The sequence below is a fragment of the Oncorhynchus keta genome, chromosome 21, assembly GCF_023373465.1.
Source record: "Oncorhynchus keta strain PuntledgeMale-10-30-2019 chromosome 21, Oket_V2, whole genome shotgun sequence".
Classification (NCBI taxonomy): domain Eukaryota; kingdom Metazoa; phylum Chordata; class Actinopteri; order Salmoniformes; family Salmonidae; genus Oncorhynchus; species Oncorhynchus keta.
In genome coordinates, this window is record NC_068441.1 from 35,624,103 (window position 1) to 35,637,847 (window position 13,745).

At 47.3% G+C, this 13,745-nt stretch overlaps 1 protein-coding gene across 6 annotated transcripts in view; it reads left to right on the forward strand.

The window, feature by feature from the left end:
* LOC118400501 (plasma membrane calcium-transporting ATPase 1-like) overlaps nt 1–13,745 on the forward strand; it is a 239,659-nt gene that overhangs the window by 90,266 nt on the left and 135,648 nt on the right. For 4 of the 6 annotated variants that reach the window (XM_052473769.1, XM_052473766.1, XM_052473765.1 and 1 more), the window contains 10 exons: nt 66–323; nt 927–1,052; nt 1,293–1,418; nt 2,980–3,015; nt 5,435–5,611; nt 6,047–6,261; nt 6,404–6,646; nt 7,247–7,381; nt 7,607–7,716; nt 7,850–8,087. In XM_052473769.1, coding sequence (XP_052329729.1) covers nt 66–323; nt 927–1,052; nt 1,293–1,418; nt 2,980–3,015; nt 5,435–5,611; nt 6,047–6,261; nt 6,404–6,646; nt 7,247–7,381; nt 7,607–7,716; nt 7,850–8,087 — 1,664 coding nt within the window. The remainder of the gene's footprint in view (nt 1–65; nt 324–926; nt 1,053–1,292; nt 1,419–2,979; nt 3,016–5,434; nt 5,612–6,046; nt 6,262–6,403; nt 6,647–7,246; nt 7,382–7,606; nt 7,717–7,849; nt 8,088–13,745) is intronic. The other 2 variants (XM_052473771.1, XM_052473770.1) reach the window with 1 other exon arrangement.

The window sequence follows — 13,745 nt, forward strand, 5'->3', positions numbered from 1 at the left end:
GGTCTTATATCACTGACCTGGTCTTGACCTGATCATGTTGTGGTCCTGTGTTCTGCTTTCCCCAGTGTGTGGTGAGACAGCATCTGGAGTGGAGGATGAGGGCGAGGCGCAGGCGGGTTGGATCGAGGGCGCCGCCATCTTGTTCTCTGTTGCAATCGTTGTCTTGGTGACAGCGTTTAACGACTGGAGCAAGGAGAAGCAGTTCCGCGGGCTGCAGAGCCGCATCGAACAGGAGCAGAAGTTCACTGTCATCCGCAAAGGCCAGGTCATCCAGATCCCTGTGTCCGAACTAGTGACAGGAGACATCGCCCAGATCAAATACGGTAAGACATGGTTCAGATAAAATAAGAGATGAAATGTGCTTGAGTGAAACATGCTGTGGCATTCCCCTGACAGGATACAGTCAGACCTTGGTTTAAATACATGTGTATTTGTTATTTAAATACTTAATTTCTGTCTATTTGAGTATTTTCAAATAACGTGGCCTTAATTAACTACTTCTATTGGAAGTATTTGAAGGTATTTTCAAATAAATTACTATAAATAGTCTACTATTTGAAGGTATTTTCAAATACTTAGTTCCAAATAGGCCTGCATTATCTAAAATACCAAACAGACCTGGTTCAAATGCGTGGGAGTATTAAACTATTTGTATACACACTGTGTATTTTAGTATTTTTCAATACTTTACAAGTGTATTTCCAAATACATTTCAATATTCAACTACATGTTTTGAAATAAAAAATATAAAAATACTTACTTCCAAATGATTTTGAAAGTATTTGAAATAACCTAAATAATATTTGAACCCAGGTCTGAATACAATGAACCAATATGATGAGGTCACATTGACCAGATATGCAAAGGTACGGAATACGGTGAGACATTGGATATCACAGTCATATAATTGTGTAACTGTTTCCTAGGTGATCTGCTGCCAGCTGATGGTATCCTGATCCAGGGCAACGACCTGAAGATTGACGAAAGCTCTCTGACTGGTGAATCAGACCAAGTCAGGAAGTCCCTCGAGAAAGACCCCATGCTGCTGTCTGGTGAGAGTGCCTATTCATAATATCACTATTATCAATATCCCAGTCAGGACCTCTATTGTTTTAAATGAAAACACATGTCGTGTGATACAGTATGTAGACTGAAAATTGAGGACATTGGAATAACAGACAGTACAGTTATTCATACATATGGCACAGTTATGACCTTTTTGTTAATCTATCTCTCTCTCTCCTTCCCAACTCTCTTCTTATCCTCTCTCTTTCTCCCCCTTCCTCCTCCAGGCACCCATGTGATGGAGGGATCAGGTAGAATGGTGGTGTCTGCAGTGGGTCTCAACTCTCAGACTGGAATCATCTTCACTCTGCTGGGGGCGGGAGACAGCGACGAGGAAAAGAAGATCAAGAAAGGTAAGAGATTGGAGGGACGACGACAAATGCACATCGCCATGGTAACAGTTCACAGAGAGTCAGTGACTGGCTTTTTCCCCAATCTGTCTCCTGTGTGTGTGTGTTTCGATCTACCGAGCTATCCTTGTCTTTCTACGTGAGCGCTGGTTCCCTGAGGTAAGATTCTAGTGGAAGAATGAGTTTGTTGAACTCGAGGACGATGTAAAGAAAGATGGGACAGCCATGGTAAACACTGTACCATGGAGGCCAGAGGTTCCATTCAGTTTCATTGACATCACTGTCCTTATTTCTCTAATCCCCGGTGTTAGATTTCACATCCAAACCGAGGCCCTTTCTAGATCACTCCTTTCCCGGAGTGGTTCTGTTCTTTTCAAGGATGATGATGTGGTCATTCTATACCCGTACCACAGACCCACTGTCAGGAAAAACGGATTTCCACTCTCTTTCATCCCTCCCTTTCGTATGTGTTCTAATTTAACAAGCAACACTAAGGCCTCCAGTGCAGTTAATCTACATATATATCTACATGGCCTCTACTGAGCTTGTGTTCCATACTAACACTTATTTGGGTTTTCTTTTCTGTTTGGTAAGAGTTTTTTTTGCTAAGATTTCTGTTTTTCAGGCATTCATTCTAAAGGGGCTGAATGTGCCAGCTCAGAGGAGGGAGCTGCAATACAATGACTCATTCCAATTGGCATCTGTAGTCGTCACAAAATTAGCCTGAGATTTCAAATGTTCATGAAACTGTTGAACGCAGCCGTCATGACCTTAATGTTATGGGTTTATTCGAGTAGATCAGAGCAAGTAAAGGCTAGTTAGTTGCACACGCACACACTGGCTGCAGCACAGGCACGCACACTGGGTGCTGAACTGTCTGTCTTCCTCTGAGACAGGTGTGTATAGTGAGGATGGTGGAAGAGGGCAGACATACTTAGAAGCACACACACAGTCCCACACCTCCCCCTCACCTTCACACACAGACTCAGACATACTCACCTTCTATATGCTCACTCATGCAAACACACTTTCCCTTCACACACACGAAGTCTGTCAAACACTTACACACACACACCCCTCTGCCACATACACACATATTGATACAGTGACCCAGAGAGCAGAGGAGAGGGGGCAGAGTGGCCAAATTAGGCTTCAGGGCTTGCTGCTGCTCAGCTGACAACTGCTGTTCACACACACCTCATCTCCACATACCCCTCCCCCCAAATGTCAAGACAGGGCCATGAGTGATTGGATGGGAGGTGTGCATGTGTGTGGTGCATGTGTGTTCTTATAAAACTTATTTCCGTTAGTTACACATGTATTGATTGAAACAGACGAGCCCAGTGTCACCAGTAACAGATCCTGCTGTCTGTGGATGGATGCTCTACTTTACTCTACAGCCTTAAACCAACTAGCGGTCTCTCTCCTCTGACAGCCCGTTCCAGCCCCCAACACACACTTGAATTTTTATTGTTTTGATCTTCTGTTCGTTTTGGTTTTATGATTTTTTAATTTCCTTTAAGCCATGTTATCAGCATTCCGCACTCTCTCTCTGTCTGAACAGGTAAAAAACAAGGACCCCCCGAAAATCGCAACAAAGGTAACCCCTCCATCCCTCCATCTCCCCTTCCATTCAGCAGCAGTCTGGGAGTTTCGTGTCAGTCTTATGCACTCTCTTTTCTTTCCCTCTCTCCCTCTCTCCCTCTCATGCTCTCGCTTCCCTCCACCTTCTGAAAAGGGGAGGTTCTTCTCGCCTCGCTTTACCTGTGAAAGGATGTAACTCTCACCTGCCACTGGTCCCCAGAGAGAGAAGTGGGATTAGCCGTCAATGCCACTATTGTAGAACGATATCCATCTCAAGGCTACCTAGGGTTAGCATTCAGCACTACTGTTGTAGACTATATCCTTCAGAGCTATGAGGGGTTAGTATAACACAACTGTAGTCAACCATTATCAATCACAGAGCTTCCCAGGAGTATCCTTCTTTATTCTTCTGTTCTAGACTTCTGCAGGTATATCCGTCAGAGCTATATGGGGTTAAAATAATAACACAACAACTCCAGTAGATTTGAATCCCTTCTAGGGCTAAATAGGGTTATCTTTACCTCAATCACAGAGCTGCAAAAGGGTTAGTTCTACTAGCCCCAAATAGAAAGTTTCATCCTCACATGCTATGTTGTAGCTCTTACAGCTTGCCTGGCCTGGACCGCTCCACCCTCCATGTGACGTGTCATCCAGAACTCATCCAAGCTGCCCCCACCCCCCACCCCCCCACTCAGCCTCCCAGGGCCTGAGCATCTGCTGCTCACAGACCCTCCCCAGCCCTCCTGCCCTCTCCTCTCTCCTTCCCCTCACCCTTGGCCTTTCACTAGTAAACAGCTTCTCTCCTCTCCAGCATGGAGCGGTAGCTAATGCTAGAGTAGGACAACATTAAATTAATAGGGACAGGTCGACCCAACCTGCATTCACAACATGAAATATATATTCTGAAAATGTCCACATAGCTTTATGGATGACAAGTAATCTGTGGCTCCTGAGAGTAAATGGAATAGGAGTGGTAGGACCCCTGATATCATTTTTCAGTATCTGTGAATTTGGTAATAGTTTTTGGGCTTAGTTTAAAAAAGAAGGGATCTAAACATAATTATAATAGACATTGTATATATAATTATAATCTAAATTCTTCTATCTATCTAATGCTAACTTCAGAACTAGGGTCAAAGGGTTAGGGAGACTGTACACACTCTGGGAAGTGGGTCATTGTGGGAGTTGCAGCCTGACATTATCAATGGGCTGTGGATTGTTGTCTGTTCTGTTCTGTTTTTCTATTCTGTTTCTTTTCTCTCACTGTTGCCTCTTTCCAGGATGTTGCTCAGGACCTCATGCTGTCTCGTACTCTCTTCTCGCGATCACTGTTTGACTCTACCTCTCTTTATTTATTTTTCTGTCTCTTTCGCAAATAAAAACTACCTCTGGAGATGTGCAGCCTCGTCTTCTAGCTCATAATTTTATTTTTGTGGTGGTTGTATCTCTGCTTTGTTTTTTGTTCTCTTTTTTTCAGTTTGTCAGTTTCTTTGAGTTTTTTTGAGGGGTAACACACTCGCAACCCCACCCCTCGTCCACCCACCCCACCCCCCCACCCCTCGTCCACCCCCACCCCTCGTCCACACCCTCACCTCCACCCCCCCAACCCCACCCCTTGTCCAGCCACGCACCCCTCGTCCACACCCTCACCTCCACCCCCCCAACCCCACCCCTTGTCCAGCCACGCACCCCTCCACCCCTCGTCCACCCGTCGTCCACCCACCCCCACCCCTCGTCCACCCACCCCCACCCCACGTCCACCCACCCCCACCCCTCGTCCACCCCCCGTCCACCCCTCGTCCACCCGTCCACCCTCGTCCACCCACCCCCACCCCTCGTCCGATGCATAGCGTTAAAATGCTGCTACAAATCAGTTTTGTATTGTTAAATCCTTACCTTTATCTCAAGCTTTTCCTGATGAATTCTGTGCTGTATGTTTACACTTTCCAACACCTGCTTTCGCAATGTTTCATTTATGCATTAGAGTATTTACACAATCAATCAGTTAATTATTGAGTACTAATTTTACTTTAATGAAGAATAAATCGCATTTGCTGAACTCTCCATCAAACTGACCGCTAACAACAAATAATAACATCAGTGTTGATCACAAGGGATCTGTTCTGGTTTAAGAGATGAAATGATCCACATGGTTTAGTGGATCACTGGTCTGGTGGTCTGGTGACCGTGTTTCTGTCTCTCTTCCAACCGGAACTGAACCACAACCCCTCGATCTCCCTTCCTCCTGCCCCCCCCCCCTCCCCCCCAAAACAAATCTCACCACCAACCATCTCCAACCTCCAATCACTACCCTCTTTACCCTCCTCAAACTTTTTCACCACCACTAATTGCCCTCCTCCACCCCCACCACCCTCTTCCCACCACCACCTCCCTCTACCCTACCGATTTCCTCATCCATCTACCCTGTCCCATAGCTAAGACCCAGGACGGCATTGCCCTGGAGATCCAGCCCCTGAAGAGTGAGGTTGAGTCCGAGGAGAAGGAGCCGGAGGTGGAGGTCAAACAGGTGAAGAGGGTTCAGATCACCAAGAAGGAGAAGTCTGTGCTGCAGGGCAAACTCACCAAACTGGCTGTGCTAATCGGGAAGGCAGGTGAGGTCAGAGGCAGAGATGCACGTGCACACAGACCTACACAGGCACACACACATAGACATTGCAGACCGGCAAGGCAGGTAAGACTAGAGAAGGTCTTAAAAACATTAGGACCCTGACACACGTACACACAGGTGTACATACAGATGTAAAATTGTAATTTGAGCTACAGCAGGAAAATAATCCTGCAGCAACAGGAAATGTGAATTATTATGTGGATTATAACCAATAGATATTTTTGTAGGGGTTAAACATTTTTCGTAAGGGCCGATCAAGTATGAAATTTCAGTGGAAATTCCAAACTTTGGAAGCCTTTTTAAACCTGAAATACAATACAATTTTAAGGGTGATCAAATTAAGGTCCTACATCTGTACATGCCTGCTCCTGGATTTGACCGCCAGATAGAAACAGTATACTTTGTTTCTTTTGCCCAGGTCTGATCATGTCAGCAGTGACGGTGGTCATTCTCATTCTGTACTTCGTGATTGATACGTTCGGGGTACAGGGTCGCCCATGGCTGAAGGAGTGTACCCCCATCTACATCCAGTACTTTGTCAAGTTCTTCATCATCGGAGTCACTGTGCTGGTGGTGGCTGTGCCTGAGGGGCTGCCTCTAGCCGTCACCATCTCTCTGGCCTACTCTGTCAAGGTACGCACAAACCAACACGCACACGGTGCTGGAAGTGGCAGTGCTAGAGGGGCTGTCGCTAGCTGCCACCATCTCACCGGACTTACTCTGTCAGGTCACACACACACAGCACTGACCTCTGTCTGTCTTGTCCCCTGTGTAGAAAATGATGAAAGACAATAACCTGGTGCGTCACCTGGATGCGTGTGAGACAATGGGGAATGCTACGACCATCTGCTCCGACAAGACAGGCACCCTCACCATGAACCGTATGACCGTGGTGCAGGCCTACTTGGGAGACACACACTACAAGAAAGTACCGGAACCCGACGTCATCAAACCATCCACACTGGAAGTCCTGGTCAACAGCATCGCCATCAACTCAGCCTATACTACTAAGATCCTGGTGAGAGAGAGAGAGAGATGCACACACAGACACACACACACACTGTACACTTACACACCCATCCTCAAATGCAGAAATTGAACGAGCACTCACAATAAACCTTCACCGCTCACTCTCACACACGCACACACGCACACACGAACACACCCACACATACACACACAAATCCTTAAGTGAGGCACTTGAAGCACACGCTAATATCGTCCCAGTCTTCAGTAAAGATGGTCCATAATAACATTCCAGAAACATGATACTGCTTTCTATCCACTCATTCATCTTGTAATCAATACCACCAGATAATCACATAAGACTGAAGATGCAGGCTTTAAATAGCCCTTAGGAGAATCCCTCACTCATCTTCCATCATTCCTTGGACCATAGCGCTTCGACATCTGGAGCTTCATGTCATATGTACGCAGTGTGTGCACATCCTGACAAATGCATAGTCTTCTTCTCTAGAGCATTTCTTTATGGTTGCTTTTACACTCTGTAGGATGCATATCTCAATGCTCCTTTTTACTTTATGTCTTCTCCATGAAATATACATGTTTGTAGCATACAGTAGGCAGGGTGTGTGCAACGTTTAGTTTGTTTCTCCAGTCTCCAGCGAAGGAGGGAGGTCTGCCCCGCCACGTTGGCAACAAGACAGAATGCTCCCTATTGGGCTTCGTGCTGGAACTGAAGAGGGACTACCAGCCAATCAGGGACGAGATTCCTGAGGAGAAGCTGTATAAGGTGTGTAGCTGCTTCAAAATGTATCAATGAAGTTAACTGTGAAATCTGTAACTTATTTCACTTTTATAAATGTGTTTTCTGTGTGGCTCCAAGACTAAATTTACAAATAACCTACTGCCCGTTATTCTTACAGAAAGCTAACTTACACACAAACTAGTGTACTATAGTGATATAGCATATTGTGATAATATGAGAGTTATAACTAACTGAGAGGTGTGGTTCCAGGTGTACACCTTCAACTCCTCCCGTAAGAGCATGAGCACGGTGCTGAAGAACACAGACGGTAGCGGCTTCCGCATGTACAGCAAGGGAGCCTCCGAGATCGTCCTACGCAAGTACAGAGTGGAGGGAGAGGGGGGCGGGGGGGATTGGTCATATCTTTCGTTGATGAATGGATACACCAAGATAGGAGGAGGTGGATGATCAAGTCCATCTTTCTATCTCCCCCCTTCCCTCCTCACCCTCTAGATGTTCCCGTATCCTGGACACGAACGGGGAGCCACGTATCTTCAAGCCTAAGGACCGTGATGAGATGGTGAAGGTGGTGATTGAGCCCATGGCCTGTGACGGTCTAAGGACCATCTGTGTGGCCTACAGGGACTTCCCTGCCGAGGCAGGAGAACCAAACTGGGACAACGAGGCCGATATCCTCAACGAGCTCACCTGCATCTGTGTGGTCGGCATTGAAGACCCTGTCAGACCTGAGGTGAGACATGGACAGACGCATTCTGCCTGAACAAAACAAGCTCTGGTGAACATCCTCTAACTGATCAGAAAGTGCATAAATATACAGTACCAGTCAAAGGTTTGGACACACCTACTCATTCAAGGGTTTTTCTTTATGCTTAATATTTTCCACATTGTAGAATAATAGTGAAGACATAAAAACTATGAAATAACACATATGGAATCATGTAGTAACCAATAAGTGTTAAACAAATACAAATATATTTTATATTTGAGATTCTTCAAAGTAGCTACCCTTTGCCTTGATGACAGCTTTGCACACTCTTGGCATTCTCTCAACCAGCATGAGGAATGCTTTTCCAACAGTCTTGAAGAAGTTCCCACATATGCTGAGCACTTGTTGGCTGCTTTTAATTCACTCTGCAGTCCAACTCATCCCAAACCATCTCAATTGGGTTGAGGTCGGGTGATTGTTTGCAGCAATTAGACCATGAAGGCCTGATTCACACAGTCTCCTCTGAACAGTTGATGTTGAGATGTGTCTGTTACTTGAACTCTGTGAATAATTTATTTGGGCTGCAATTTCTGAGGCTGGTAAACTCTAATGAACTTATCCCCTGCAGCAGAGGTAACTCTGGGTCTTCCTTTCCTGTGGCGGCCCTCATGAGAGCCAGTTTTATCATAGCGCTTGATGGTTTTTGCGACTGCACTTGAAGAAACTTTCAAAGTTCTTGAATTTTTCAGAATTGACTGACCTTCATGCCTTAGTGATGATGCTTATTTGAGCTGTTCTTGTCATAATATGGACTTTCACCAAATATGGCTATATTCTGTATACCACTCCTACCTTGTCACAACACAGCTGATTGGCTCAAACGCATTGATGAAAGACTTGTGGATCCTTCTGTAGCACAGTTGGTAGAGCATGGCGCTTGTAACGCCAGGGTAGTGGGTTCGATTCCCGTCGCTTTGGATAAAAGCGTCTGCTAAATGGCATATATTACTTACACAAATGAACTTTAAACAAGGCACGCCTACTAATTGAAATGCATTCAAGGTGACTGCCTCATGAAGCTGGTTGAGAGAATGCCAACTGTGTGCAAAGTTGTCATTGAGGCAAAAGGTGGCTACTTTGAAGAATCTCAAATGTAAAATGTATTTGAATTTGTTTAACACTTTGTTATTTCATAGTATTGATGTCTTCACTATTATTCTGCAATGTAGAAAATAATAAAAATGAAGAAAAACTCTTGAATGAGTAGGTGTGTCCAAACATTTGACTGGTACTGTGTATATATATATTTTTTTGTAGTTGATATCTTCAGAGCTGATGTTGGATATGACTGCTTAGATTAGCTGTGTAGTATGTTGTTTGGAGGTTGACCACAGTATCAGAGGTATAGATAATGAAGCTCAATATACTAGAGGTCTTAATGGACTGTTGTTTGTCAGAATAAGATTTCTCCAAACCACTGCTGAAGGATTTTGTTGATCTGTTCAATTTTCCATTAAACAATTAACTGTTTTGCTGCAGTGTGACTCAAACATCTGATCCCCATTAAATATATTGAATTAGCCCAGGAACCTGCTGGCTCCAGTCATATGATATCATATTGACTGCAGCAGTCAATGAGAGGAACGATTTGAGAGCCACTTATAAGTGCATGAGGACCAAGAACTATAGACGAGGTATATCTTATATTATAAACTGGGTGGTTTGAGACCTGAATACTGATTGGCTGACAGTCATGGTATATCAGACCATACACCATATGTATGGCAAAACATTTATTTTTACAGCTCTAATTACGTTGGTAACCAGTTTATAATAGCAATAAGGCACCTAAGGGCTGTGTCCAGGCACTCTGCGTTGCGTGGTACATAAGAACTCTGCGTTGCGTGCTTAAATAAGAGACTGGGTGCATATGACACTGATATCAACAATGTATCATATTAAATAGTTAAAATCAGTGTCATGAGGCCAGTGATGCAGTGATCTAAGTTCTGCTATGCTACGATAACTGCAGGCAGCCAGTATCTATTTAGAGAGCTGGTGTTTGACGGAAAAGCTCATCTGCACACACAGACACATGCACAGTCTCTCTCTCACACTCACACACACAAACACACACACATCACACGTAAGTGTAGCCAATTGAGTTCATGTTCACGCTCATGTTCAACCCTCCTCACTCCACTGCGGCCCTAGAGAACTGAAATGGCCCTCTTGTCTCCTAAAGAGTCTTCTCTATAGCCCCAGCCAGAGCCTGTGAACCTGCGAATTACAATGTAAATGTATTATCAACAGCTTTTGGTGCCAATATGGCCGATAGTGTGCTGAACCTACTGAGCTCTTGTGAAAACAGCATTATGAATCCTGCTGAAACAGCCATTTTAAAGAGTGTGGCTGTACAATATTAGCTAGTTTCTTGCTCCGCCCGACCGCCACTTGCTGTGTCTTTCACATGACTCACTGATAGTCATTAGAGTTTTGAATGTCAAGCAGCAGCAGATAACATAGTGGATGGAAATAGCTTTGTAGCCAGCGGGTGACAGACACTCTACCAGTTCCCAATAGGGTTGGAAGGGAAGGGCGGCTAGCTGCTAGCGGAAAGGTACTGTACTGTAGCAGCCATGCTCGGACATTTATAATGGCTGTGCACTTTAGCGCTGATATTTACGTGACAGCAGCGTCTCTGAAATGAGCTTCTGGTATTTATAATATTCACTAATATCATCCATTAATTATGGAGATGAGGCACCCCTCATTACCATGATAGATGGGGAAAGAACACCTGCATTACTGAGGGAAAATGCAAAGCATCAGAGATGTTATCATGGTTCAAACTAAAGGCCAGAGATGTGGGCGACTGTTCGGGGAACATTGAAGAGTTAGCGATCGTAGGTCTGTGAGTGGATGTTTACACGGGGTGGTCTGCCAGTGCTAGTGTGGAAGCATTCACCATAGTGGGTTATTTATTTCCTTAGGATTCTGTGTTATTGTGGGGGGAGGGTTGTGTAGACCGTGTAGCTACACGTTTAGTTGTTTGTGTGAGGACAGAAGGGGTGGGGGGAGGGTTGTGTAGACAGCGTAGCTACACGTTTAGTGGGTTGTGTGAGGGCAGACGGGGTGGGGGGAGGGTTGTGTAGACAGCGTAGCTACACGTTTAGTGGGTTGTGTGAGGGCAGACGGGGTGGGGGGAGGGTTGTGTAGACAGCGTAGCTACACGTTTAGTGGGTTGTGTGAGGGCAGACGGGGTGGGGGAGGGTTGTGTAGACAGCGTAGCTACACGTTTAGTGGTTTGTGTGAGGGCAGACTGGGTGGGGGAGGGTTGTGTAGACAGCGTAGCTACACGTCTAGTGGTTTGTGTGAGGGCAGACTGGGTGGGGGGAGGGTTGTGTAGACAGCGTAGCTACACGTTTAGTGGGTTGTGTGAGGGCAGACTGGGTGGGGGAGGGTTGTGTAGACAGCGTAGCTACACGTTTAGTGGTTTGTGTGAGGGCAGACGGGGTGGGGGGAGGGTTGTGTAGACAGCGTAGCTACACGTTTAGTGGTTTGTGTGAGGGCAGACTGGGTGGGGGGAGGGTTGTGTAGACAGCGTAGCTACACGTTTAGTGGGTTGTGTGAGGGCAGACTGGGTGGGGGGAGGGTTGTGTAGACAGCGTAGCTACACGTTTAGTGGTTTGTGTGAGGGCAGACGGGGGGGGGGAGGGTTGTGTAGACAGCGTAGCTACACGTTTAGTGGTTTGTGTGAGGGCAGACTGGGGGGGGAGGGTTGTGTAGACAGCGTAGCTACACGTTTAGTGGTTTGTGTGAGGGCAGACTGGGTGGGGGAGGGTTGTGTAGACAGCGTAGCTACACGTTTAGTGGTTTGTGTGAGGGCAGACGAGGTGGGGGAGGGTTGTGTAGACAGCGTAGCTACACGTTTAGTGGGTTGTGTGAGGGCAGACGGGGTGGGGGGAGGGTTGTGTAGACAGCGTAGCTACACGTTTAGTGGGTTGTGTGAGGGCAGACGGGGTGGGGGAGGGTTGTGTAGACAGCGTAGCTACACGTTTAGTGGTTTGTGTGAGGGCAGACTGGGTGGGGGGAGGGTTGTGTAGACAGCGTAGCTACACGTTTAGTGGTTTGTGTGAGGGCAGACTGGGTGGGGGGAGGGTTGTGTAGACAGCGTAGCTACACGTTTAGTGGGTTGTGTGAGGGCAGACTGGGTGGGGGGAGGGTTGTGTAGACAGCGTAGCTACACGTTTAGTGGTTTGTGTGAGGGCAGACGGGGGGGGGGGGGGTTGTGTAGACAGCGTAGCTACACGTTTAGTGGTTTGTGTGAGGGCAGACTGGGTGGGGGGAGGGTTGTGTAGACAGCGTAGCTACACGTTTAGTGGGTTGTGTGAGGGCAGACTGGGTGGGGGGAGGGTTGTGTAGACAGCGTAGCTACACGTTTAGTGGGTTGTGTGAGGGCAGACGAGGTGGGGGGAGGGCTGTGTAGACAGCGTAGCTACACGTTTAGTGGTTTGTGTGAGGGCAGACGGGGTGGGGGGAGGGTTGTGTAGACAGCGTAGCTACACGTTTAGTGGTTTGTGTGAGGGCAGACTGGGTGGGGGAGGGTTGTGTAGACAGCGTAGCTACACGTTTAGTGGGTTGTGTGAGGGCAGACGTGGTGGGGGGAGGGTTGTGTAGACAGCGTAGCTGCACGTTTAGTGGTTTGTGTGAGGGCAGACGGGGGGGGGGGAGGGCTGTGTAGACAGCGTAGCTACACGTTTAGTGGGTTGTGTGAGGGCAGACGGGGTGGGGGAGGGTTGTGTAGACAGCGTAGCTACACGTTTAGTGGTTTGTGTGAGGGCAGACGGGGTGGGGGAGGGTTGTGTAGACAGCGTAGCTACACGTTTAGTGGGTTGTGTGAGGGCAGACGTGGTGGGGGAGGGTTGTGTAGACAGCGTAGCTACACGTTTAGTGGTTTGTGTGAGGGCAGACGGGGTGGGGGAGGGTTGTGGAGACAGTGTAGCTACACGTTTAGTGGGTTGTGTGAGGGCAGACGTGGTGGGGGAGGGTTGTGTAGACAGCGTAGCTACACGTTTAGTGGGTTGTGTGAGGGCAGACGGGGTGGGGGGAGGGTTGTGTAGACAGCGTAGCTACACGTTTAGTGGGTTGTGTGAGGGCAGACGGGGTGGGGGGAGGGTTGTGTAGACAGCGTAGCTACACGTTTAGTGGTTTGTGTGAGGGCAGACTGGGTGGGGGGAGGGTTGTGTAGACAGCGTAGCTACACGTTTAGTGGTTTGTGTGAGGGCAGACTGGGTGGGGGGAGGGTTGTGTAGACAGCGTAGCTACACGTTTAGTGGGTTGTGTGAGGGCAGACTGGGTGGGGGGAGGGTTGTGTAGACAGCGTAGCTACACGTTTAGTGGTTTGTGTGAGGGCAGACGGGGTGGGGGGAGGGTTGTGTAGACAGCGTAGCTACACGTTTAGTGGTTTGTGTGAGGGCAGACTGGGTGGGGGGAGGGTTGTGTAGACAGCGTAGCTACACGTTTAGTGGGTTGTGTGAGGGCAGACTGGGTGGGGGAGGGTTGTGTAGACAGCGTAGCTACACGTTTAGTGGTTTGTGTGAGGGCAGACGGGGTGGGGGGAGGGTTGTGTAGACAGCGTAGCTACACGTTTAGTGGTTTGTGTGAGGGCAGACTGGGTGG